Genomic DNA, 27012 nt, shown 5'->3' with positions numbered 1-27012 from the left:
GGCTCAGGGAAGCTCCATCTCTGGGCTTCTGCAGTGTTATAGCCAAGGCCGCACGTGTTAGTGCTGGAGGTCAAAAGGCTCTGTTGGGTTTTGTTTCCTCGTTTTGGAAAGGTGTCTTTGGCTTGTGGAAGTGTTCTGCAGTTTTCTTGAGTGGTTCCTCACTTGTAGAGTCTTTGTTGACCCAGCTGCCTTCTGGCTTTTGCTCAGGTTCAAGGAGATGTTTGTGTTGTCCATGAAGCTGTGGGGAGCCAATCTTGTGTGTGGCCAAAGAAAGGAACCAAGGAGTTGCGAAGCCTCCTTGTGAGGCAAACAGCAGAAGGGGCAACTCTCTGTTGATCACTTTTGGGCTGAAGTCTGCAGCTTTGGCATGTGCCTTGGAGGCCGGAGAGGGGGTGAAGCTGCAAGTCCTTGACAGCTGTCTTGTGTTGCTCAGAAGAAGAAGGCCATCTTGAAATGGTGGATGCTGTATTTGAAGTCAAACAAGCAACTTTTTAGATAAGGAGCTGTGTGGGTCAGAAGGAGGCAGGGTTGCTGCAGGTCTGGAGAAGCTGCAGATGAAGCAGACTGTGGCCCGGTGGCCAAGAAGGCCAAGGGCATCGTGGCCTGTGTCGGCAGCAATGGGGGCAGCAGGAGCAGGGCAGTGAGCGTCGCCCTGTGCTTGGCAGCACTGCGGCCACAGCTGGAGTGCTGTGTGCAGCTGTGGGCCCCTGGGAAGCAGAAAGTGATAGAGGAGCTGGAGCGTGCGCAGAGAAGGCCACGGGAGCTAGGCAAGGAGGTGGAGCACAAGGCCTGTGAGGAGGTGCTGAAGGAGCTTTAGCCAGGAAATGGGGAGGCTCATGAGGGACATTCAAACAGACTTCCATAGATGCCTACCTGGCCATGCTCACCACAAGGGCTTTTTCCCTTATAAACATCCACTCTCTGCATCCAAGTGTTTTAGACACATGTAGAGCTGACACTTCCATAGATGCCTACCTGGCCATGCTCACCACAAGGGCTTTTTCCCTTATAAACATCCACTCTCTGCATCCAAGTGTTTTAGACACATGTAGAGCTGACACTTCCATCTTATTGTTGGTTGCTTTCCTAGGAGGAGAACCCTTCTTGAGTTTCTAGTTTTCCAGCAATCATGGACGCTTCTGCACTATTTTCTGGCCCTTAACAATGCAATGAAAGAGATTCTGAACCCTTTCTGGTTTTCCACGTCTACCGCTGCCGTCGCAAAGGCCTTGCTGTCTCTTTCCGACTTTTCAGAGCTTTCAAGTACTATAAGCTGTGTTTTGCATAGACAATGTTGCTTGCTTATAGCAGACAGGAAGGAATATTGAATTCCTAGCGATGTACTCATCTGCTGAATTTGCCAATTTCAATCTGGTTGGAGTGACTTAGAATGCCTATGCCAACAGAGCAGATGAGTTCTCCTTAGCAGGTGTTGCTGTAGATGCGAGAGGAAGTCAAGTTATAAGCCCTAGGTAACGGCTTAACCCTATGATTCCCTCTTGCCACAGGTGACAAGACCAAGAGCTGTCTTTCCTCTGGCTCTCTCTCCAATTGCTGAAGAAGCCAAGGAGGAGGAAGATGAGCAAGAAAAACTGAAGCGTCCAGCTGTGGTCACATCACCGCCTGCTCGGACCAAAAGAGTAAGTGCCCATTCTGGGGGTGCTGTCTTGAGTGCAAGGCAGAGGTGCAAGTTTCTGAGCATCCAGCACTTGCTGTTGCTGGCTGAGGATGCTGAGTGCTGGAGTCCTGCACGACGTAGCCATTTCCTGTGGGCAGTGACAACAAGAAATTGGCCTATGAGCTGTCGTGCTAGGGCACTGAAGAGCTTGGAGCTGCGGCTGAGCTTCTGGCTGCTTGGCTCAGGGAAGCTCCATCTCTGGGCTTCTGCAGTGTTATAGCCAAGGCCGCACGTGTTAGTGCTGGAGGTCAAAAGGCTCTGTTGGGTTTTGTTTCCTCGTTTTGGAAAGGTGTCTTTGGCTTGTGGAAGTGTTCTGCAGTTTTCTTGAGTGGTTCCTCACTTGTAGAGTCTTTGTTGACCCAGCTGCCTTCTGGCTTTTGCTCAGGTTCAAGGAGATGTTTGTGTTGTCCATGAAGCTGTGGGGAGCCAATCTTGTGTGTGGCCAAAGAAAGGAACCAAGGAGTTGCGAAGCCTCCTTGTGAGGCAAACAGCAGAAGGGGCAACTCTCTGTTGATCACTTTTGGGCTGAAGTCTGCAGCTTTGGCATGTGCCTTGGAGGCCGGAGAGGGGGTGAAGCTGCAAGTCCTTGACAGCTGTCTTGTGTTGCTCAGAAGAAGAAGGCCATCTTGAAATGGTGGATGCTGTATTTGAAGTCAAACAAGCAACTTTTTAGATAAGGAGCTGTGTGGGTCAGAAGGAGGCAGGGTTGCTGCAGGTCTGGAGAAGCTGCAGATGAAGCAGACTGTGGCCCGGTGGCCAAGAAGGCCAAGGGCATCGTGGCCTGTGTCGGCAGCAATGGGGGCAGCAGGAGCAGGGCAGTGAGCGTCGCCCTGTGCTTGGCAGCACTGCGGCCACAGCTGGAGTGCTGTGTGCAGCTGTGGGCCCCTGGGAAGCAGAAAGTGATAGAGGAGCTGGAGCGTGCGCAGAGAAGGCCACGGGAGCTAGGCAAGGAGGTGGAGCACAAGGCCTGTGAGGAGGTGCTGAAGGAGCTTTAGCCAGGAAATGGGGAGGCTCATGAGGGACATTCAAACAGACTTCCATAGATGCCTACCTGGCCATGCTCACCACAAGGGCTTTTTCCCTTATAAACATCCACTCTCTGCATCCAAGTGTTTTAGACACATGTAGAGCTGACACTTCCATAGATGCCTACCTGGCCATGCTCACCACAAGGGCTTTTTCCCTTATAAACATCCACTCTCTGCATCCAAGTGTTTTAGACACATGTAGAGCTGACACTTCCATCTTATTGTTGGTTGCTTTCCTAGGAGGAGAACCCTTCTTGAGTTTCTAGTTTTCCAGCAATCATGGACGCTTCTGCACTATTTTCTGGCCCTTAACAATGCAATGAAAGAGAATCTGAACCCTTTCTGGTTTTCCACGTCTACTGCTGCCGTCGCAAAGTCCTTGCTGTCTCTTTCCTACTTTTCAGAGCTTTCAAGAACTATAAGCTGTGTTTTGCATAGACAATGTTGCTTGCTTATAGCAGACAGGAAGGAATATTGAATTCCTAGCGATGTACTCATCTGTTGAATTTGCCAATTTCAATCTGGTTGGAGTGACTTAGAATGCCTATGCCAACAGAGCAGATGAGTTCTCCTTAGCAGGTGTTGCTGTAGATGCGAGAGGAAGTCAAGTTATAAGCCCTAGGTAACGGCTTAACCCTATGATTCCCTCTTGCCACAGGTGACAAGACCAAGAGCTGTCTTTCCTCTGGCTCTCTCTCCAATTGCTGAAGAAGCCAAGGAGGAGGAAGATGAGCAAGAAAAACTGAAGCGTCCAGCTGTGGTCACATCACCGCCTGCTCGGACCAAAAGAGTAAGTGCCCATTCTGGGGGTGCTGTCTTGAGTGCAAGGCAGAGGTGCAAGTTTCTGAGCATCCAGCACTTGCTGTTGCTGGCTGAGGATGCTGAGTGCTGGAGTCCTGCACGACGTAGCCATTTCCTGTGGGCAGTGACAACAAGAAATTGGCCTATGAGCTGTCGTGCTAGGGCACTGAAGAGCTTGGAGCTGCGGCTGAGCTTCTGGCTGCTTGGCTCAGGGAAGCTCCATCTCTGGGCTTCTGCAGTGTAATAGCCAAGGCCGCACGTGTTAGTGCTGGAGGTCAAAAGGCTCTGTTGGGTTTTGTTTCCTCGTTTTGGAAAGGTGTCTTTGGCTTGTGGAAGTGTTCTGCAGTTTTCTTGAGTGGTTCCTCACTTGTAGAGTCTTTGTTGACCCAGCTGCCTTCTGGCTTTTGCTCAGGTTCAAGGAGATGTTTGTGTTGTCCATGAAGCTGTGGGGAGCCAATCTTGTGTGTGGCCAAAGAAAGGAACCAAGGAGTTGCGAAGCCTCCTTGTGAGGCAAACAGCAGAAGGGACAACTCTCTGTTGATCACTTTTGGGCTGAAGTCTGCAGCTTTGGCATGTGCCTTGGAGGCCGGAGAGGGGGTGAAGCTGCAAGTCCTTGACAGCTGTCTTGTGTTGCTCAGAAGAGGAAGGCCATCTTGAAATGGTGGATGCTGTATTTGAAGTCAAACAAGCAACGTTGTGGATGGGGAGCTGTGTGGGTCAGAAGGAGGCAGGGTTGCTGCAGGTCTGGAGAAGCTGCAGATGAAGCAGACTGTGGCCCGGTGGCCAAGAAGGCCAAGGGCATCGTGGCCTGTGTCGGCAGCAGTGGGGGCAGCAGGAGCAGGGCAGTGAGCGTCGCCCTGTGCTTGGCAGCACTGCGGCCACAGCTGGAGTGCTGTGTGCAGCTGTGGGCCCCTTGGTAGCAGAAAATGATCGAGGGGCTGGAGCGTGCGCAGAGAAGGCCACGGGAGCTAGGCAAGGAGGTGGAGCACAAGGCCTGTGAGGAGGTGCTGAAGGAGCTTTAGCCAGGAAATGGGGAGGCTCATGAGGGACATTCAAACAGACTTCCATAGATGCCTACCTGGCCATGCTCACCACAAGGGCTTTTTCCCTTATAAACATCCACTCTCTGCATCCAAGTGTTTTAGACACATATAGAGCTGACACTTCCATCTTATTGTTGGTTGCTTTCCTAGGAGGAGAACCCTTCTTGAGTTTCTAGTTTTCCAGCAATCATGGACGCTTCTGCACTATTTTCTGGCCCTTAACAATGCAATGAAAGAGATTCTGAACCCTTTCTGGTTTTCCATGTCTACCGCTGCCGTCGCAAAGGCCTTGCTGTCTCTTTCCGACTTTTCAGAGCTTTCAAGAACTATAAGCTGTGTTTTGCATAGACAATGTTGCTTGCTTATAGCAGACAGGAAGGAATATTGAATTCCTAGCGATGTACTCATCTGTTGAATTTGCCAATTTCAATCTGGTTGGAGTGACTTAGAATGCCTATGCCAACAGAGCAGATGAGTTCTCCTTAGCAGGTGTTGCTGTAGATGCGAGAGGAAGTCAAGTTATAAGCCCTAGGTAACGGCTTAACCCTATGATTCCCTCTTGCCACAGGTGACAAGACCAAGAGCTGTCTTTCCTCTGGCTCTCTCTCCAATTGCTGAAGAAGCCAAGGAGGAGGAAGATGAGCAAGAAAAACTGAAGCGTCCAGCTGTGGTCACATCACCGCCTGCTCGGACCAAAAGAGTAAGTGCCCATTCTGGGGGTGCTGTCTTGAGTGCAAGGCAGAGGTGCAAGTTTCTGAGCAGCCAGCACTTGCTGTTGCTGGCTGAGGATGCTGAGTGCTGGAGTCCTGCAGGATGTAGGCATTTCCTGTGGCAGTGACAGCAAGAAATTGGCCTTTGACTTGTCATGCTGGGGCACTGTAGAGCTGGGGGCGGCGGCTGAGCATCTGGCTGCTTGGCTTAGGGAAGGTGCTCCTTTGGGCTTCTGCGATGTTATGGCCAAGGGCACATGTGGTAGTGCTGGAGGTCAGAGGGCTCTTTTGGTTTTTTTTCCCTTTTTGGAGAGGTGTCTTTGGCTTTTGGAATTGTTCTTCAGATTTTTTGAGTCGTTCTTCACTGGTAGAGTCTCTGTTGACCCAGCTGCCTTTTGGCTTTTGCTCAGATTCAAGGAAATGTTTCTGCTGTCCTTGAAGCTGTGGCTGGCCTTTCTGGTTGCGTGTAGCCAAAGAAAGGAACCGCGCAGTGTCGAAGCCTCCTTGTGAGGCAAGCAGCAGAAGGGGCAAGTTTCTGTTGATCACTTTTGGGCTGAAGTCTGCAGCTTTGGCAATTGCATTGGTACCTGCAGTGGGGGTGAAGCTGCAAGTCCTTGACAGCTGTCTTGTGTTGCTCAGAAGAGGAAGGCCATCTTGAAATGGTGGATGCTGTATTTGAAGTCAAACAAGCAACTTTTTAGATAAAGAGCTGTGTGGGTCAGAAGGAGGCAGGGTTGCTGCAGGTCTGGAGAAGCTGCAGATGAAGCAGACTGTGGCCCGGTGGCCAAGAAGGCCAAGGGCATTGTGGCCTGTGTCGGCAGCAGTGGGGGCAGCAGGAGCAGGGCCTTCAGCGTCGCTCTGTGCCTGGCACCACTGCGGCCACAGCTGGAATGCTGTGTGCAGCTGTGGGCCCCTGGGAAGCAGAAAGTGTTTGAGGGGCTGGTGCATGTGCTGAGTAGGCCACGGGAGCTGGGCTTGGGTGTGGAGCACAAGGCCAGTGAGGAGGTGCTGAGGGACTGAGGGAGCTTTAGATTGGACAGGGGAGGCACATAAAGGACCTTCAAGCAGAATTCCTTAGATGCCTACATGACAGTGTTCACCACAAGGGCTCTTTCCCTTCACATCATCCTCTCTCTGCATCCATGTGTTTTAGACACAGGCAGCGATGACACTTCCATCTATTTGTTTGTTGGTTTCCTAAGAGGAGATGCATTGTTCATTTTCTAGTTTTCCAGCAATCATGGATGCTTCTGCACTATTTTCCAGCTCTTATCATGCAATGAAAGGGATTTTGAACACTTTCTGGTTTTCCATGTCTGCTGCAGCTGTCTCAAAAGCCTTGCTGTCTCTTTCCTACTTTTCCATTTGAGATCTTTCAAGACCTAAAAGCTGTGTTTTGCATAGACAACGTTGCTTGCTTCTAGCAGATTTCTTAGCAATGTAAAGATCTGTTGACCTGGCCCATTTCAATCTGGTTGAAGTGACTAAGAATGCCATTGCCAACAAAGTTCATGAGTTCTCCTTAGGTGCTGTTGCTGTAGATGCGATAGGAAATGAAATTATACGCCCTAGGTAACAGCTTATCCATGATCCACCTCTTGCCACAGGTGCCAAGGCCAAGAGTCCTCTATCCTCTGGCTCTCCCTCCAATTGCTGAAGAAGCCAAGGAGGAGGAAGATGAGCAAGAAAAACGAAAACGTCCAGCTGTGGTCAAATGGCCGCCTGCTCATACCAAAAGAGTAAGTGCCCATTCTGGGCTGCTGAGGTGCAAGTTTCTGAGCAGCCAGCACTTGCGGTTGCTGGCTGAGCATGCTGAGTGCTGGAGTCCTGCAGGATGTAGTCATTTCCTGAAGGCAGTGACAGCAAGAAATTGGCCTTTGACCTGTCATGCTGGGGCACTGATGAGCTGGGGTCTGCGGCTGAGCATCTGGCTGCTTGGCTTAAGGACGCTGCTTCTCTGGGCTTCTGCAGTGTGACGGACAAGGGCGCATGTGGTAATGCTGGAGGTCAAAAGGCTCTGTTGGTTTGTTTTCCCCTTTTGGAAAGGTGTCTTTGGCTTGTGGAATTGTTCTGCAGTTTTCTTGAGTCCTTCCTCACGTATAGTCTCTTTTGTCCCAGCTGACTTTTGGCTTCAATAAGCTGCAAGGAGATGTTTGTATAGTCCATGAAGCTGTGGCAGGCCTTTCTTGTTGCATGTGGCCAAAGAAAGGAACCGCGCAGTGTCGAAGCCTCCTTGTGAGGCAAACAGCAGAAGGGGCAAGTATCTGTTGATCCGTTTTGCCCAGAAGTCTGCGGCTTTGGCAATTGCATTGGTACCCGCAGTGGGGGTGAAGCTGCAAGTCCTTGACTGCTGTCTTGTGTTGCTCAGAAGAGGAAGGCCATCTTGAAATGGTGGCTGGTGTACTTGAAGTCAAACAAGCAACTTTGTGGATGGGGAGCTGTGTCGGTCCGAAGGAGGCAGGGGTGCTGCAGGTCTGGAGAAGCTGCAGATGAAGCAGACTGTGGCCCGGTGGCCAAGAAGGCCAAGGGCATCATGGCCTGTGTCAGCAGCAGTGGGGGCAGCAGGAGCAGGGCAGTGAGCATCGCCCTGTGCTGGGCAGCGCTGCGGCCACAGCTGGAGTGCTGTGTGCAGCTGTGGGCCCCTTGGAAGCAGAAAGTGATAGAGGGGCTGGAGCGTGTGCAGAGAAGGCCACAGGATCTGGCTAAGTTAGTGGAGCACAAGGCCAGTGAGGAGGTGCTGAGTGAGCTTTAGCCTGGACAAGGGCAGGCTCATGTGGGACTATATAGATGCCTTCATGAGACTGCTCACCACAAGGGCTGTTTCCCTTTCCAAACGTCTGCTCTCTGCATCCAAGTGTTTTAGAGACATGCAGAGATTACACTTTCATCTTGGATTTTGTTGGTTTCCTAGGAGGAGAAGCCCTGTTCATTTTCGAGTTTTCCAGCAAGCATGGATGCTTCTGCACTATTTTCCGTCTTATATCATGCAATGAAAGGGATTCTGAACCCTTTCTGGTTTTCCATGTCTGCCACAGCAGTTGCAAAAACCTTGCTGGATCTTTCCTACTTTTCCATTACAGAGCTTTCACGAAATAAAAAGCTGCATTTTGCACAAACAACGTTGCTCACTGAAAGCAGACAGAGAGGAGTAATGAATTCTTAGCAATATATAATGATCTGTTGAATTGGCCCGTTTCAGTCTGGGAGTAACTTAGGATGCCATTACCAACAACGTTGATGAGTTCTTCTTAGCAGATGTGGCTGTAGATGTGAGGGGGAATCAAGTTATAAGCCCTAGGTAATGGCTTATCCCTATGATTCCCTCTTGCCACAGGTGACAAGACCAAGAGCTGTCTTTCCTCTGGCTCTCCCTCCAATTGCTGAAGAAGCCAAGGAGGAGGAAGATGAGCAAGAAAAACTGAAGCGTCCAGTTGTGGTCACATCACCGCCTGCTCGTTCCAAGAGAGTTAGTGCCCATTGTGTGTGGTGCTGTCTTTAGTACAAGGCAGAGGTGCAAGCTTCTGAGCAGCCAGCACTTGCTGTTGCTGGCTGAGGATGCTGAATGCTGGAGTCCTGTATGATATAGTCATTTCCTGTAGGCAGTGACAGCAAGAAATTGGCCTTTGACCTGTCATGCTGGGTGGGGCACTGAAGATCTTGGGGCGGCAGCTGAGCTTCTGGCTGCTTTGCTCAGGAAAGCTGCTTCTCTGGGCTTCTGCGATGTTATGGCCAAGGGCCAAGTTGTAGTGCTGGATTTCAAAGGGCTCTTTTGGTTTGTTTTCCCTTTTTGGAAAGGTGTCTTTGGCTTGTGGAAATGTTTTTAAGTTTTCTTGAGTCGTTCCTCACTTGTAGAGTGTCTGTTGGCCCAGCTGTCTTTTGGCTTTTGCTAAGCTGCATGGAGATGATTGTGCTGTCCATGATGCTGTGGGGAGCCATTCTTGTCTCAGGTGGCCAAAGAAAGGAACCGCGCAGTGTCAAAGCCTCCTTGTGAGGCAAACAGCAGAACGGGCAACTTTCTGTTGATCCGTTTTGCCCAGAAGTCTGCAGCTTTGGCAATTGCGTTGGAGCCCGCAGTGGGGGTGAAGCTGCAAGTCCTTGACTGCTGTCTTGTGTTGCTCAGAAGAGGAAGGCCATCTTGAAATGGTGGATGCTGTATTTGAAGTCAAACAAGCAACATTGTGGATGGGGAGCTGTGTGGGTCAAAAGGAGGCACGGGTGCTGCTGTTGCAGGTCACCTGAGGATGAGGCAGACTGTGGCCCGGTGGCCAAGAAGGCCAAGGTCATCGTGGCCTGTGTCAGCAGCAGTGGGGCAGCAGGAGCAGGGCAGTGAGCGTCGCCCTGTGCTGGGCAGCGCTGCAGCCACAGCTGGAGTGCTGTGTGCAGCTGTGGGCTCCTGGGAAGCAGAAAGTGATTAGGGGCTGAAGTGTATGCAGAGAATTCCACGGGATCTGGGCTGGGGTGTGGAGCACAAGGCCAGTGAGGAGGTGCTGGAGAAGCTTTACCCTGGACAAGGGGAGGCTCATGAAGGACCTTCAAGAAGACTTCCTTGGATGCCTACATGACAGTGCTTACCACAAGGGCTGTTCCCCTGCCAAATGTCCCCTCCCCGCATCCAAGTGTTTTAGACACAGGCAAAGCTGACACTTTGATCTTATTGTTGGTTGGTTTCCTAGGAGGAGAAGCCCTCTTCATTTTCTCTTTTTCCAGCCAGCAAAGATGCCTCTGTACTACTTTTCTGGCTCTTATCATGCAATGAAAGGGATTCTGAACCCTTTCTGGTTTCCATTGTGTCAGCAGGAGTTGCAAAGGTCTTGCTGGCTCGTTTCTTCTTTTCTATTTTAGAGCTTTCAAGAAGTAAAATCTGCATTTGCAGAGACAATGTTGCTCATTAAAAGAGCCAGGAAAGAATATCAAATACATAGCCATATTCTATTCTGTTGAATTGGCCCATTTCAATCTGGTTGGAGTGACTTAGAATGACATTGCCGACAAAGCTGATGATTTCCTTTTAGCAGATGTGGTTATAGATCTAAGGAGAAGTGGGGTTATAATTGATGGGTAATAGCCTGTCTGTCATGCTTCTCTCTTGCCACAGGTTACAAGACCAAGAACCATCTCTCCCCTGCCTCCCTCTGCTCCTGGAGAAGAAGCCAAAGATGAGGAAGTTGAGCAAGTCAAATGGAAGCGTCCAGCTGTGGTCACACCACAGGCTGTTCATTCCAAGAGAGTAAGTGCCCATTCTGTGATGCTGTCTTTAGAGCAAAGCAGAGGTGCAAGTTTCTGAGCAGCCAGCACTTGCTGTTGCTGACTGAGGATGCTGACTGCTGGAGTCCTGCAGGATGTAGGCATTTCCTGAAGGCAGTGACAGCAAGAAATTGGCCTATGAGCTGTAATGCTGGGGCACTGAAGAGCCCGGGGTTGCAGCTGAGCTTCTGGCTGTTTGGCTCACAGAAGCTCCATCTCTGGGATTCTGCGGTGTTATGGCCAAGGGCGAATGTGGTAGTGCTGGAGGTCAAAAGGCTCTTTTGGTTTGTTTTCCCTTTTTGGAAAGGTGTCTTTGGCTTGTGGAAGTGTTCTGCAGTTTTCTTGAGTGGTTCCTCACTTGTAGAGTCTTTGTTGACCCAGCTGCCTTCTGGCTTTTGCTCAGGTTCAAGGAGATGTTTGTGTTGTCCATGAAGCTGTGGGGAGCCAATCTTGTGTGTGGCCAAAGAAAGGAACCAAGGAGTTGCGAAGCCTCCTTGTGAGGCAAACAGCAGAAGGGGCAACTCTCTGTTGATCACTTTTGGGCTGAAGTCTGCAGCTTTGGCATGTGCCTTGGAGGCCGGAGAGGGGGTGAAGCTGCAAGTCCTTGACAGCTGTCTTGTGTTGCTCAGAAGAGGAAGGCCATCTTGAAATGGTGGATGCTGTATTTGAAGTCAAACAAGCAACTTTTTAGATAAGGAGCTGTGTGGGTCAGAAGGAGGCAGGGTTGCTGCAGGTCTGGAGAAGCTGCAGATGAAGCAGACTGTGGCCCGGTGGCCAAGAAGGCCAAGGGCATCGTGGCCTGTGTCGGCAGCAGTGGGGGCAGCAGGAGCAGGGCAGTGAGCGTCGCCCTGTGCTTGGCAGCACTGCGGCCACAGCTGGAGTGCTGTGTGCAGCTGTGGGCCCCTGGGAAGCAGAAAGTGATAGAGGGGCTGGAGCGTGCGCAGAGAAGGCCACGGGAGCTAGGCAAGGAGGTGGAGCACAAGGCCTGTGAGGAGGTGCTGAAGGAGCTTTAGCCAGGAAATGGGGAGACTCATGAGGGACATTCAAACAGACTTCCATAGATGCCTACCTGGCCATGCTCACCACAAGGGCTTTTTCCCTTATAAACATCCACCCTCTGCATCCAAGTGTTTTAGACACATGTAGAGCTGACACTTCCATCTTATTGTTGGTTGCTTTCCTAGGAGGAGAACCCTTCTTGAGTTTCTAGTTTTCCAGCAATCATGGACGCTTCTGCACTATTTTCTGGCCCTTAACAATGCAATGAAAGAGAATCTGAACCGTTTCTGGTTTTCCACGTCTACTGCTGCCGTCGCAAAGTCCTTGCTGTCTCTTTCCTACTTTTCAGAGCTTTCAAGAACTATAAGCTGTGTTTTGCATAGACAATGTTGCTTGCTTTTAGCAGACAGGAAGGAATATTGAATTCCTAGCGATGTACTCATCTGTTGAATTTGCCAATTTCAATCTGGTTGGAGTGACTTAGAATGCCTATGCCAACAGAGCAGATGAGTTCTCCTTAGCAGGTGTTGCTGTAGATGCGAGAGGAAGTCAAGTTATAAGCCCTAGGTAACGGCTTAACCCTATGATTCCCTCTTGCCACAGGTGACAAGACCAAGAGCTGTCTTTCCTCTGGCTCTCTCTCCAATTGCTGAAGAAGCCAAGGAGGAGGAAGATGAGCAAGAAAAACTGAAGCGTCCAGCTGTGGTCACATCACCGCCTGCTCGGACCAAAAGAGTAAGTGCCCATTCTGGGGGTGCTGTCTTGAGTGCAAGGCAGAGGTGCAAGTTTCTGAGCATCCAGCACTTGCTGTTGCTGGCTGAGGATGCTGAATGCTGGAGTCCTGTATGATAAAATCATTTCCTGTAGGCAGTGACAGCAAGAAATTGGCCTTTGACCTGTCATGCTGGGTGGGGCACTGAAGATCTTGGGGCGGCAGATGAGCATCTGGCTGCTTTGCTCAGGAAAGCTGCTTCTCTGGGCTTCTGCGATGTTATGGCCAAGGGCCAAGTTGTAGTGCTGGAGTTCAAAGGGCTCTTTTGGTTTGTTTTCCCTTTTTGGAAAGGTGTCTTTGGCTTGTGGAAATGTTTTTAAGTTTTCTTGAGTCGTTCCTCACTTGCAGAGTGTCTGTTGGCCCAGCTGTCTTTTGGCTTTTGCTAAGCTGCATGGAGATGATTGTGCTGTCCATGATGCTGTGGGGAGCCATTCTTGTCTCAGGTGGCCAAAGAAAGGAACCGCGCAGTGTCGAAGCCTCCTTGTTAGGCAAACAGCAGAAGGGGCAACTTTCTGTTGATCCGTTTTGCCCAGAAGTCTGCAGCTTTGGCAATTGCATTGGAGCCCGCAGTGGGGGTGAAGCTGCAAGTCCTTGACAGCTGTCTTGTGTTGCTCAGAAGAGGAAGGCCATCTTGAAATGGTGGATGCTGTATTTGAAGTCAAACAAGCAACATTGTGGATGGGGAGCTGTGTGGGTCAAAAGGAGGCACGGGTGCTGCTGTTGCAGGTCACCTGAGGATGAGGCAGACTGTGGCCCGGTGGCCAAGAAGGCCAAGGTCATCGTGGCCTGTGTCAGCAGCAGTGGGGCAGCAGGAGCAGGGCAGTGAGCGTCGCCCTGTGCTGGGCAGCGCTGCAGCCACAGCTGGAGTGCTGTGTGCAGCTGTGGGCTCCTGGGAAGCAGAAAGTGATTAGGGGCTGAAGTGTATGCAGAGAATTCCACAGGAGCTGGGCTGGGGTGTGGAGCACAAGGCCAGTGAGGAGGTGCTGGAGAAGCTTTACCCTGGACAAGGGGAGGCTCATGAAGGACCTTCAAGAAGACTTCCTTGGATGCCTACATGACAGTGCTTACCACAAGGGCTGTTCCCCTGCCAAAAGTCCCCTCCCCGCATCCAAGTGTTTTAGACACAGGCAAAGCTGACACTTTGATCTTATTGTTGGTTGGTTTCCTAGGAGGAGAAGCCCTCTTCATTTTCTCTATTTTTCCAGCCAGCAAAGATGCCTCTGTACTACTTTTCTGGCTCTTATCATGCAATGAAAGGGATTCTGAACCCTTTCTGGTTTTCCATTGTGTCAGCAGGAGTTGCAAAGGTCTTGCTGGCTCGTTTCTTCTTTTCTATTTTAGAGCTTTCAAGAAGTAAAATCTGCATTTGCAGAGACAATGTTGCTCATTAAAAGAGCCAGGAAAGAATATCAAATACATAGCCATATTCTATTCTGTTGAATTGGCCCATTTCAATCTGGTTGGAGTGACTTAGAATGACATTGCCGACAAAGCTGATGATTTCCTTTTAGCAGATGTGGTTATAGATCTAAGGAGAAGTGGGGTTATAATTGATGGGTAATAGCCTGTCCGTCATGCTTCTCTCTTGCCACAGGTTACAAGACCAAGAACCATCTCTCCCCTGCCTCCCTCTGCTCCTGGAGAAGAAGCCAAAGATGAGGAAGTTGAGCAAGTCAAATGGAAGCGTCCAGCTGTGGTCACACCACAGGCTGTTCATTCCAAGAGAGTAAGTGCCCATTCTGTGATGCTGTCTTTAGAGCAAAGCAGAGGTGCAAGTTTCTGAGCAGCCAGCACTTGCTGTTGCTGACTGAGGATGCTGACTGCTGGAGTCCTGCAGGATGTAGGCATTTCCTGAAGGCAGTGACAGCAAGAAATTGGCCTATGAGCTGTAATGCTGGGGCACTGAAGAGCCCGGGGTTGCAGCTGAGCTTCTGGCTGTTTGGCTCACAGAAGCTCCATCTCTGGGATTCTGCGGTGTTATGGCCAAGGGCGAATGTGGTAGTGCTGGAGGTCAAAAGGCTCTTTTGGTTTGTTTTCCCCTTTTTGGAAAGGTGTCTTTGGCTTGTGGAATTGTTCTTCAGACTTTTTGAGTCGTTCTTCACTGGTAGAGTCTCTGTTGGCCCAGCTGCCTTTTGGCTTTTGCTCGGGTTCAAGGAAATGTTTCTGCTGTCCTTGAAGCTGTGGCAGGCCTTTCTTGTTGCGTGTAGCCAAAGAAAGGAACCGCGCAGTGTCGAAGCCTCCTTGTTAGGCAAACAGCAGAAGGGGCAACTTTCTGTTGATCACTTTTGGGCTGAAGTCTGCAGCTTTGGCAATTGCATTGGTACCTGCAGTGGGGGTGAAGCTGCAAGTCCTTGACAGCTGTCTTGTGTTGCTCAGAAGAGGAAGGCCATCTTGAAATGGTGGATGCTGTATTTGAAGTCAAACAAGCAACGTTGTGGATGGGGAGCTGTGTGGGTCAGAAGGAGGCAGGGTTGCTGCAGGTCTGGAGAAGCTGCAGATGAAGCAGACTGTGGCCAGGTTGCCAAGAAGGCCAAGGGCATCATGGCCTGTGTCAGCAGCAGTGGGGCAGCAGGAGCAGGGCAGTGAGCGTCGCCCTGTGCTGGGCAGCGCTGCGGCCACAGCTGGAGTGCTGTGTGCAGCTGTGGGCCCCTGGGAAGCAGAAAGTGTTTGAGGGGCAGGAGAGTTTGCAGAGAAGGCCACAGGATAAGTTAGTTAGTGGAGCACAAGGCCAGTGAGGAGCTGAGGGAGCTTTAGCCTTAACCACTGAAACCTTGTGAGGGACCTTCAGTATCTCCTCTGTGCATTCAAATATTTTACCTACTTTTGGAATTGGCTTTCTTCTCCTTTTTTTATTGTGATTTTTTTGCTTTGCCTAGAGGAAGTGTCTTGTTCATTTTCTTTTTCTCCCAACTAAACTGCTTTTCCTCTTTATTTCCTGCCCTTTTACAGTACTCGGACTGCTACAATTTTTTATTCCAAAGTGTCACTTCTCGTGAATGCAGTATATTTTTGCATGAGAACACACCGTTTGGTACAGGGATGTTGGTGCAGAAGAAGCTTTTGTGGCTCCAGGCCTTCCAGCATCCCTTTGAACTTAAGAGTGCCTGTGACTTTCTGTAGACAAGGAAATCAATGTGTGTTTTCTTTGGGAATTGAGCAGGAGATCAATGCCCTTGCATTCCAGCTGCTCCTCAGAGATCAGAGGAGCTGGTAGGGGCTGGCCTTTATTTCTTTTTATTGCTTCCAGCCACTTTAGCACTATCAGTATTGTCGAGTCCAAGAGAAGAACTTGCTCAAGCACAGATGCACAAAGAGTGCATTTCCCAGTGCAATGCTCTGGGTCTGATCACTTTCCATAAGGACCTGCACACTCCAGATTCCCCAAGAGTGTGCTTTATTGAGCAACTGGAGAGCAATCTCAGGATTGCTGCTGAGCGGGGCACTGGCTACCAAGTTTTGATGTGTGTAGCAACAGAGAGGTCAGAAAATAGAGATTATAGTATAGAGATCTGTCTGTCTATCTATCTATCTATCTATCTATCTATCTATCTATCTATCTATCTATGTAACATTTACATAATTGAATCTTCCCGGCTCTGGTCCAAGGCAGTTGGAGGTGCAAAGGTCACCTAAAGCATCCCTTTCAGGAGAGAATTAGAGACACATTCCCTCCACCGATTCTGAGCAGGCAGAGATGTTTCCCCCTCCAGATAGGATGTTTTTTTCCCCCCTCAGAGTTGTTTTCCTCCTCTGGCCTCTACTGCCCTGAAGTCTCCAGTTAACTTTTTAGATTGCTGCCTGTCCTAGAGAGGTGGAACAATTCCACGTTTAGCTGGTGTTCAGTGACTCTGGTCATACATGCCATGCATTACATGACACATGGTTTCCTTCACTGGCCTCCCCAGGGCTGTGTAAGTGCATTCGTTAATGGGGCCTTAGCAGAGTCTCTTTTACTGCTGGTCAGAATTCTCAGTTGACAGCAGAGGGAGAAGAAACACCTTGGTTCTCTTCCATATACTGAGGTGGCCATCGAGGCTCTCTGACCTCCATCAGAGATCTGTGCATGCATCCTCATCTTGTGAATGACCAGGTTTTCTAACAAGAGTGTAGATGTCAGAAAGGCAGGAATGCTGGTGCAGGCCTGAAAAGAGCATGAACTCCAGAAGTGTGTCTCACAAGGGGTGAGCTCACACAGGAAACCACCTGCAGAGCCAGGATGGAGCTGTGCGACAGGGCGGGCTGACAGTCACTACTGAAAGACAAACAGGACATGGCAGAAGAAGAGGGAGGCCCTCACCAGACCCTTGAGTAATGCCACACCTTCCCTGTCAGCTGCCTGAGAGGCTGTTGGAGCTTCTGTCCCAGGTGGCCTCTAAATGTAGGGCCAAGGTCACTTTGGAATCTGTGCTTCCCCATGGGCAGAGAATGACCCAGTAGAGCAGCACAGTGCTTTGGGAACGTGAGAGCCCATCAGTCCTTGAGTCTTGGCCCACAAAGGTTGTATGGAAAGTTAAAACCCATCTTCTCTTGCTTTCTGTGCAGGCCCTTCTAGAGAAAGAGCAGGAGCAAACTGCTTCATCAGAGATGCCACGCCCGTCTCAGGGAGAGCTGTTCCCAGCCCGAGAGCAGGAAGAGCAGCACAGGCAGCAGGTGGAAGAGCCAGAGGAGAATGGCCAGGTAAGCCTGACTGGCCAAGTGACAGCAGGAAGGGCAGGAAGAGGGGCATAAAACGGAGCTCTTGGGACTGAGGAGGCCAGGAGTCCCACAGGCACTGGAAGCACAGAGCCTTGGAATCTGCAGAGAACAGCACTGGGACAGGAGGGTTACATTGGAAACAGATGTGGGTAGGGAAGCAGAAAGAAGTGGCTGAATAAATGTGATTTTGAGGCTGCAAGAGGAGAAAGCTGAGCTTGATGGCAGCTCCCAGTCACTTGCTCTGCACTTGTGTGTACAGAACATCAAGGCAGAGCCACAAGCAGAGCTGCCCGAAGCTCAGAGTGACATCATGGCATTGAAGAGAAAGAACAAGGATGACATGAGAAGAGTTCAAGAGGAGAATCTCAATCAGCAGAGGGGCGATCAACAGAACCAGGTGAGTGAAAGAGTGGCAGCCACTCCACTCATGAAACATCCTCTCCCTTCTTGTTTACTGACTAACAAGGACCATGTGCAGGCAGAGCTGCAGGATTCGGAGGCTAGCAACAAGGTAAGGGAGAAGAGGCTGGAGGAAGAAATTAAAATCATCAGAGATAAAGCTAATCGCCTCTCTCAGTCTCTACAAAAGCAAGTGAGTGAAAGAGGGATAGCCACTGCAGTCACCAAACCGGTGGTTTCTGCCCTTCTTGCCTTTCTAGTACAGAGCAGCAGGGAGTGGGGTGATGCCTCTGAGTGCCATCCTGCTGTCGTGTGTATTACAGTCACTCTGAAGGACATTTCCTGGTGTGTTGAATCCCCACTGCTGCCCTGGATGGTTGGACTTGTCCTTTGGCCTTTTGGCCAGCAGTCATCTAAATTGATTCCTGCTTGCCTGTTCTGCTCTCCTTGTTTCTTGAGGTGTTTTTACAGGGGAACATGGTGACCCAGATGGAGGATTGAAGCAAGCTGTCTGTATCCCCTGTCAATCTGTTCTTTCCCTTTCCTCACAGTCGGTGACTCCTGGCTGACAGGGACAAGCTGTAGTCTCTGACTGCTTTGTTCTGTTTGATTTGAGGTGCAAGTGTTGACACCTCACCGGGCAGCCTGCAAAGACTTCCAGCGAATGTCTGGCAATGAAGGGCCCCAAGTTTGGCATGAGGCACAGGAACAGTGCCCACCAGAATTGCTACAGGACCAGCACATCATGGGCTCTGAACCTGCTGCCGCATCAGCATTACCTCGAGGAAGCCCTTCTGTCAAACCTGGGAACTCGAGCTCGGGCAGTTCCTTCGTCTCTCCAAAACAGCAGACTGAGAAGGGGTACCTGGAGATGCTGGGTACGTCTGGTGTGTTTCTTGTCTGAGGGACAGTGTGTTGTGTGCAGGTGTCAGCACAGCTGTACCGAATGCTCCTCCTGAGTTTGGTGTCACAGGGCCATTTAGGACTCCCCAGAGGAAGTGCTGTGCTCCGAGGCAGCGAGAGAGCGCTCTGGGTGTTCCTGCTGCCTCTGAGGGCACCTGGGACTGGCTTGGGTTTGTCTGAGCTTCCCTCTCTGCTAAAGGCTGAAGCAGGGATTGTTCTTGGATCAGCAGAAGGCTGTGACCTAGCAAATAATCCAGGCAATTCCTGTCTGTTAGTGGCCAAACTGAATGGAATTTTCAGCTTCCTAAATCCTCCTTAGACTCCTGACTTCCAACCAGTCATCAGAGCAAAAAAACCTCACAGAAATTGACTGGTTTTGGATTTTTGTCTTTTTGGCTGGGTTTTTTTTTTTTGGTGGGGTGTTTTTGTGTTGTTTTTTGTGGGAGCCTTTTGTTTTTTGTTTTTGTGAGGTTTTTTTGTGGTGTTTTGGGGTTTTTTGTTGTTGACTTGTGGGTTTTTTTGCTGGAGTTGGTTTTTCTCCATCCTGAAGGAGCCCTTCTTCCCCACATCTTGTTGATGCCATTTTTGTGACTTACTGTTACCACTACTACATCTGCAGTTTATTTTCATGAGAATGCTGTATTTTTGTCCATAAGAACTACTTTTGAAAGAACATCAGGTTACAGGACAAATAGAGAGCAGGAGGTGTTTTCCATGTGCCCCCAAAGAAAAAAACAGATACTTTTATAACAACCTGTATTTATTCTTCTAGTTTTATGCTTATCAAGATGTGTCCAAGAGACACATCTAAGTGATGTGATCAGATTAACTGGAGGCATTTCTCAGGAGAGAGCCTCCAGCCCACCCACGGTATAGTCCTCAGATCCATGGCACTTTGTCATACCTGATACCCACTCTTTCCCATGACTGTTGCAATCCTACCCATTGGCCAAAGTCCTGCTCACATCAGTCTCTAGGAAAACACATCAAGTCCTTTGTGATTCTGCAGCACAACCCAATGAGTCTGCTTCTTGCCCGTAAGAGCTGCCAGTGCTGTGCTCTCAGATAAGACCTGGTGGGGCTGAGACCAGAGCCCCGTGGATTCTGTGTCTACCATCACCTGTTGGGACAAAAAGGGCATTGATCTGCACCTCAGTGTGGCTGATCTCAAAGCCCATCCTGTTGTGTCCTGAATGGGGGCAACAACTTGTATGGGGCTCAGGCTGGCTGTGGCTTCTTCTCACTGCTTGTCAGTGCTCATGCTTGGGCTTTGCCAGACTTGTTGTGCTGGCTGCCCTCTCCCGGAGGGCTGGTGGGACTGCAGAGGCTGGAGCCTTCCTTAGCTGGGAGAGGGGCACCTTTGAGCTCAGCCTGCTCATAAACAGGTGAGGGTCCTGATGCTGAAAGCCTTGTTGGGATTGGTAATAGCATGAGCTGCTCTGGTTTACAAATGGAAAGGAATTCTTTTGGCAAACTGCTGAAAGGTGGAGAAGATGTCCTTCTCTCCTGGAAATGCATCTCCCTGTGCTTTGTTTCCTGTCAAGAGAACTCTTCAAAGGATTGTACAAAATCAGTCTCTCAGCCGTCTGCACTGCAGGGCTGCCTGTCCTATTGACGTTGGATGTTGTTACCCAGCTGACCACAAAGGGCTCAGAGCACCAGACAGTGGGGCTGCCCTTTGTATCTCCTGGAAGCTGGGATCTCTGCTTTAAAGTCAGCATCTTGCATTTTGTTTCCCTCAGGGAGAATGGTGAATACGGAAAATCCTGCAATGAACTACACTGAAAAGGAACATATTGGCAGTGGGTGAGTCCAACCGCAGTTACTCCTGCACAACCATGGGCCAGGTGTTTTTCTGGTGGAATGTCTATCCAGCGTGAAGTCAGGCCAGCTGCAAACATGTTCACACACTGGGGACAGATTCTCCCATCTCTCGGTGCTGCTCCGAATTTGTGTGTGTGCTCAGAAGGCATTGTCAGACACACCTCCATGCTGCCGAGGTCTTGCCTGCATCAAGGAACAGGACCTGGAAGATATCCTTGTCTCTCAAGTGTGGGACAGCTCTGTGTTAATTTCTTTAGCATTTTTGTATGTCTCAAAATCATACTGCCCCACTAATGAAAAAAGAAGAAACTTGCTTGCCAGAAAGAGCAACCTACCCCCTATCAAAGCTGTGAGATAACAGTTCCCAGGAACATTTCTTTCCCCTGGTTTGTGGAAGGAAACACTCTATGGTCAGGATAGGAACCCACCATTTAGAAAGTGAAACGCAAGAGGAAAGAATAAACTCCCTTTAGAAGTTGAACCCCAGCGCTTCATGAACAGGCCCAGTGCCCATGCACTTGAGAAGAGCATACATCATCTGCCTTCTGGCAGAGCCCTCCTGCATCCTGCAGCTTTTAGGTATTTACAGCAGAGATCTCCTAAATGGGCTAACTTTCACTCTAGGAGCTAAACAGCTTCTCCTTTCTCTGCTTCTGTTTCATTGCTAGGAGTTTTGGTCATGTGGTTAGAGCACTCAACAATGCCACAGGAGGAGAGGTAAATGTCAACAGCCCCTGCAGACTCTGATGCTCTTGAGGGCCTTCCCCTCTGGGGGGTGGGAGCTGTGGCTGGAGCTTTGGGTAGAGCTGTGCTGAAAAGGCACAAGAAGCACAGACTGGTGCCAGCCCATGAAATACGTTTGGGACTTTGTCCTCCTCAGCTGCCGAAGAAAGGCACGGAGGGCAGCGGTTCCTTTCAGAGAAGGAGGCGCTCACTCGCTCTTCGTTGCCAAAATAAAGGTGGTGCCTTAGAGCACCTCCCTGCTCTTTGGGGCTACAGCTTCAGAGTCCTGAATTCTCATTTCTGGCTGCCAGCAAATACATCTGAAAGTTACTGGTAGTTCCTTAGCCACCTGCAGTGTGCACTTGGGAACTGCACGTAGGGAGAGATCTGCAAGGTGTCCCTAAAAGCCCTAAGCCCTGCCCACAGCCCAAGATGTATCCACCGAGTATTAAGGCATAGATTACTTCTTCTGAATCCCATACAAAGCAGCAGAGAGTATGGTCAGAGGTTTGGGGGTGATAGCTGAGACACCACTGTTTCCAAGTGGACAAGGCAAGATGTCAGTGGCCCCATGTGTTCTGGAACTGCCCCCAAGGAAGCAGAGAAATGGGCTGTTGGAATGTCAGCTCCTAATTACTGCAGTGCCTAATCACAAGGCAGTTTGGCACAGCTCAGCTGTGTCATTGCAAAATCACTTGCTCCATGTGTGTTGTGGTCTCGTGCCACCAGCTTCTCAGGTTACTGATTTTCAATGTCATTTTAGGTGGCCATAAAGAAAATAAATCTTCAAGGACTGCAAAGGAAGCAACTAACAGTTAATGAAATCATGATCATGAAGAGGAATAGGAGTCCCAGTGTTGTGAATTATTTAGACAGGTGAGAGGTCATGGTCTTATCCCATGGATGTGCATTTACATACAGCAAACATGAGAGGTTAAAAACCCACTTTGGTCAGTGGCAGGAAGTAGAGCTGTTCATTATTACTTATTAATATTTCTCTATTCATCTCCAATGGATTAGAAGAGAGTGCATCTTGTTTGCATGAGTTTTCCCTGGAACGCTTGAAAATTATTCCAAAATTATTCAGAACCTGGATCAGCTGTATCTTCTTAAGTCAGTATCCTCAAAATTCGCTGCCTTCCCATTTTTTGGGATTGATTTTTTAAAGTTTCTTAAATGCTAATGAACCATCCTAAAGTGGATTTCCCTTAGATCGTTGCCCCTCTTTGCCATGGTCATGCATGCCAGGAAGACTACGTGCTTATTTCCAGAAACACCAGGTGTGAAAGGCTTTTTATCTGGGCTGTTACTAAACTGCACTTTTCACTTGCTGCCCATCTAAGACATCTCCTTTTTCACAGCAGTGCCTTTCTCCTCCAGACTGCACAGATTGTAAACAATGCACAGCTGAGAGGGAATGTCTATTCCTTTGATTCTGTCCTAGTCCCAAAGGGACCTGGAAACAAGAAACCCGGAAGTAAAAAATCAATGTAGCCATGCATGTTCATCTCCACACCCTTGTTTCCTTCTTTCAGCTATCTTCTGGGTGAGGAACTCTGGCTGGTTTTAGAGTACATGGACGGAGGCGCCCTGAGTGATGTCATCAGTGAGACCTTCCTGTCTGAAGAGCAGATGGCAGCCATCAGTCGGGAGGTCAGCAATCCCATCTGTGCTTCCGAGGGCTTGGGCAGGATTGTCTGGGAAACAGGGGCTCAGAGCTGGAGTGATTTCATGTGCCAGACTTTGTTTCTGTGTGGCTGGTATGCTATGGGCAAGTAAAAGCATCTCAAGTGAAACGCCTGCCAGTGCCACTGCACTCACTGTACTCAGTTCTTGTACTCTTATTTCCTGCTGTTGTACTCTAGCTCTGCCTCTTGTATTTGCTGTTCTCCATCTTCCTAAACTTTTGCCTGTCTTCACTGCATTCCTTGCCTGTGACAGCAAAGGTGCTCGTGGCAGGATTTGAAACGAACAGCAAAGAAAAAAGAGAGACTCGTTTTGCTCAGTCCTCAGCTAAAAAGGAGTGCAGCTAAAATGCTGTTTGCTTCTGAGCACATGCACTGCAGCAGCAGTCATCCTGGCTGGTTTGCAGGGGACAGTCTACTAGAGCAGGTGCTGCTGCTCTTTTAAAAAGCTGACATGCCTTTCCTTAGAAAGGTCTTGCTCTTCAAGTGCTGGAGCAGCAAGCTCTTCCTCTCAATGACACTGTGTTCTGCCACTACTCCCCTTTCCCCTGGAGAGGGAATCTTTTAGATTCTTTGTTTCCTTTCCTGTGTGATGAAATGACATCACTAATTTTTGCCCTCCTCTCTCTGTTTTCTCTCTCAGTGCCTGCGAGGACTGGATTTTCTTCACTCGAACCACATCATCCACCGAGATGTGAAGAGCGACAACATCCTTCTCAGAACAGACGGCTCTGTCAAGCTAGGTCGGTATGTTCTTGGTCAGGTGCAGCGTTCCAGGGATGGGGGCTGTGAGGCTGCTTTGAGTGATGGCCAGCTCCCCAGAAATGGAGCTGGTGGTAGTACAGGGGCACTCGCTGTGAGCTGGTGACAGGGTTGACACATGTACAGAGGTATGACAAGGAACCAGCAGTCAAGAGTGGCGTTGCTCTGTGAGCGTCCCTTCCAGAGGGAGGGAACTACAAGTCTAAAGCTTCCAAAGAACAAAAGCCACTGCTGGAAGCAGTGAAAAAACGGGGCGCTTTTTAAAGTCGCCAATGCCAGGACATTCAGCAGCACATTTCCAAACTTCTGCTGGGGAATTCTTTTGTTGGTTTCCTAATTGCACAGAATTAAAATCAAACCAGTATTTTGCTTTCTCCTCAGCTGATTTTGGCCTCTCTACTCAGCTCACCCCTGAGCAGAATAGACGGTGCACGTTAGCCGGGACTCCTTGGTGGATGGCGCCTGAAGTGGTGACAGGTCAACCATATGGCCCCAAAGTGGACATATGGTCTTTTGGAATTGTGGGAATTGAAATGGTAGAACGAGAACCTCCTTACTGCAACCAAAGTCCTGCCTCGGTAAGGAGCAAATACTCTCTGATCCCGCTGTCTTTCTCACCTGCCCCATGTCCTGCGTGCCATTGGACAAAACCCCATTGCCATCTGCTGGAACTACTTCCACCAAGGTCCCCTCCTAAGAATGTCCCTGCAACACATCAGCATCTGCTGTAGTTTTGGTTGCATCAGGTGGGGGAACTCAAGCCTTGCCACATGCAAACAAACTCCATTCTCAGGCAACACTTGCCTTTGGGTTATAAGTGGTTCCACTTCTTTTGTCTGTGGAGATGGCCCCAGTAACAGGAAACAAGCATCTTAGAATTGCTATTATCTTTCCAGAAGTGAAAGAAGGAAACCCAAATCCAAGAAAGTTTCCAAAACTGTGGTTTTTAGAGAAGAACATAACCCACGGTGCAGTTTCTTCTCACTGGGAAACATGCCTGAAACCTGGGCATGAAGGTGTGAAGGCCACAGGGTCTCTTCTGCTTCTTGTGCAGTGCTGCTGAAACACTGAGAGACCATGTTTCTCTCCTAGCCCAAGCCAAGTTCTCCACGTCACCAAGCTCTCCACATCCCCAGACAGAGCCTGGGGATGTGGAGAGCCTGCCAAAACCTGCCAGTGTTTCCTGGCACTTTCTGGGATGAGCCAATCATTAATATATTGACTTGAGGAGCCAAATAAGCAGAGGGTGACCATAGGGATGACACCTCTTCTTCTTTTGACCATGACAATTTTTTCTTTTCCACATAATGGGAAGCAGAATTTTTCAGACTGCTGAGGGACAGAGCTGCAGGTGGCTCCTGTGTGCCCAAGCAGGCATTTTCATCCCAATACATTTGCGCAGGCATCTTAATGACTCTGTGTTGAATATGAGATTGTAAATGTTTGTTTCCTTACCTGGGGATAAACAGATGGATTTCCTTTCTTCCAATTAATATTGTTTTCAAGAACAACACAAAAAGCTTGATGAGTTCTATGGCACGAGTGCTTAAGGGACCAACAAGCACTGCAGAGATACCTTTCATCTACTAATCCTTGAAAATTAGTTATCATAGCAAAGTCCCTTTTTCAAAAAGCCTCTCAAGCTGGTGTGAATCCTCAGAGATGCAAATGTGCTTTTGCTGATGTAGTTCCCACTACCTAGGTCAGTCAATGAAATCAGCTGCCAAGGCAAGATCTGTGGGACGGTGGAAAAGCTGTGGTTGCATCGGGGTTTGGGGTTTTGGTTGGTAAAGGAAAGTCATCTCTGGGTCTCTGCCAGGGCAGAAACTGTCACTGAAGAAGAGAGGTTAAACAAAGACATGTGGCAGAGCACCTAGAGATGTGAAAGCAGCAGGGCGAGCCTCGTGTTTCCTTCTTCTGCAGGCTCAACGCCTTATAGCCACAGTAGGGACCCCAAAGCTGCGACATCCCAAGCTCCTCTCAGCTTTGCTGCGTGACTTCCTGAGCTGCTGCCTTCAGAAAGACGAGGAGGAGCGCTGGTCTGCCATGGAGCTCCTGCAGGTAAAGTGTGAAGGGGCTGCAGGTGAAACAGGGTCTGAGGGATGGGCTCCTCCTCGACTGAAGTCCAAGGCATCAGATGAGCCCCCTTCCTTCTCACCTCCACTCTTGGTGCTCTACAAATGAAAATGGTGAGGAATCCTAGACTGGGCTGGGCTGGCAGGGTCCTGTAAAGGTCCTCTGGTCCAAGTGTCTTGCAATGAGCAGGGACATCTTTAAAGAGATCAGGTTGCTCAGAGCCCTTTGCCACCTGACCTGGAATGGTTCCAGGGAGGGGGCACCTACAAGCTCTTGGGACATCTGTGCCAGGGTGGCACCATGCTCTGAGTAGACAAGTTCTTCCTTAGACCTGCTCTGATAAGATCTCCTTTGTGTTTAAAAATATTCGCCCACATCCTATTCTAACTGGACCTGTAAAAAAAGGTGTCCCCCACTTTCTTCAAAGACACTCTGAAGTCTTGGAAAGTAGCAAAAAAGTCTCCCTGGGCTTGTTCTTCATAAAACTGAATATCTCCACCTCTCTCTGCATTTCCTGAAAGGACAGGTCCTCTGTCCTCTGTTTCTGTTGCCCTCTTTTGTAATTTGGTTGGGTGTTCAGTTTTATCTAACGGCAAAAGAATTGAAGTAGAGCAATGAGGGTAAGGAGACATGAAATGATGGTGAAGGAACCCAAGGAAGCCAGTCCTGGCCTAGCAGTCAGAGATTTGGCTGTGGGCAGGAGGGGCTGTGGGGGGCTCACTCTGAGCCTCTGAGGGGCCCTGGTTTGCTCTCCCCAGCCCACCCTTAGAGGTTTCTGGCACGCAAACAGGGACAGCTGGGAGGGACTTGTCCCAGCCCCATCTGCTGCCTGGCATGCTCAAGCAGACAGGAACTGCCCCAGGGTCACTGCCAGGTTTTGGCAGAATGGGAACTGCAGGACCCAGTGCCACCGGGCTGGCCCTGCTGGGAAGGAAGGTGCCATCCAGCACAGGAGGGGCATGGCATGGAAAGGTAGACGCTGCTCTATCCCCCTGTGGAAATCAGCACGGTGCCTGTCTTTCAAAGGCAGGGGCCTACGTGAGTCATTAGTATCCTGAGAGGAAGAAACCCCAGGGACAGAAAGCACCATTTCTAGAGTACTGGCAGGGCAAAAATCCCAGAGAGATGAAGCCATCACAATAAAGAGATGGGTGGCATTCTGGGCCAGGTTTGCCTGTGATGGCAAGGTCCTGCACATGACAACTGGAGAGCTGATGGTCCCATTGTTCTACTTTCTGGGTCTTTTTATGACCCAGAGGAATCCTGATTGAGTCTGTGAAGCACTGAGCTTGGAAAGTCCTGGTTCACTGTTCTTTGTTGTTTTGGTTTTTTGGTTTTTTTCCTATGGACAGCATCCATTTGTGACTTCAGCCAAGCCAGCATCTATCCTGTCACAACTGATCAACTCAGTCAAGAAGAGGAAGAAGAATTAGGAGACGAGAAAGTTACACTCATGTCAAGATGTTATCTCCAAAGGCAATTTACAGTAGCATTGCAGAGTAGAATTCTAGAGTAGGACTGTTGAAGAGTTTTGTACATTAGGATTATAGATTAGGATTATAGAAGAGGATTATATATAAGGATTAATTCAATAAAGTAATTCAATAAAGTTTCTGAAACTTCAACTCATTTGGAAGATTTCCTCTCCTTCTGACCCCTTCAGAAAACTT

General features: G+C 49.6%; 2 protein-coding genes across 2 annotated transcripts in view; both read left to right on the top strand.

Moving 5' to 3' along the window:
• Positions 1-17938, top strand: part of LOC132342048 (serine/threonine-protein kinase PAK 3-like) — a 56990-nt gene extending 39052 nt beyond the window's left edge. The window contains exons 10-14 of the mRNA XM_059874233.1: positions 10356-10487; positions 13870-14001; positions 17230-17367; positions 17449-17562; positions 17921-17938. Coding sequence (XP_059730216.1) covers positions 10356-10487; positions 13870-14001; positions 17230-17367; positions 17449-17562; positions 17921-17938 — 534 coding nt within the window. The remainder of the gene's footprint in view (positions 1-10355; positions 10488-13869; positions 14002-17229; positions 17368-17448; positions 17563-17920) is intronic.
• A 176-nt stretch (positions 17939-18114) lies between these two features.
• On the top strand, positions 18115-26775 carry LOC132342047 (serine/threonine-protein kinase PAK 1-like). Its single transcript, XM_059874232.1, has 8 exons — positions 18115-18247; positions 18295-18308; positions 21583-21695; positions 22355-22472; positions 23148-23247; positions 23648-23844; positions 25190-25327; positions 26695-26775. The coding sequence occupies exons 1-8, from the start codon at positions 18115-18117 to the stop codon at positions 26773-26775; spliced, it is 894 nt and encodes a 297-aa protein (XP_059730215.1).
• The last annotated feature ends 237 nt before the right edge of the window (positions 26776-27012 follow it).

The sequence above is a fragment of the Haemorhous mexicanus genome, chromosome Z, assembly GCF_027477595.1.
Source record: "Haemorhous mexicanus isolate bHaeMex1 chromosome Z, bHaeMex1.pri, whole genome shotgun sequence".
NCBI classification, from domain to species: domain Eukaryota; kingdom Metazoa; phylum Chordata; class Aves; order Passeriformes; family Fringillidae; genus Haemorhous; species Haemorhous mexicanus.
This window is presented reverse-complemented; position numbering and strand designations above follow the sequence as displayed.

Excerpts from the sequence above, each read along its gene's own strand:
- LOC132342047 (XM_059874232.1), top strand. The coding sequence starts at position 18,115 with ATGGGCTCTGAACCTGCTGCCGCATCAGCATTACCTCGAGGAAGCCCT. Across the intron at positions 22,473-23,147 it reads TGGCAGCCATCAGTCGGGAG|TGCCTGCGAGGACTGGATTT; the intron begins GTCAGCAATCCC and ends TTTCTCTCTCAG. Across the intron at positions 23,845-25,189 it reads GCAACCAAAGTCCTGCCTCG|GCTCAACGCCTTATAGCCAC; the intron begins GTAAGGAGCAAA and ends CTTCTTCTGCAG.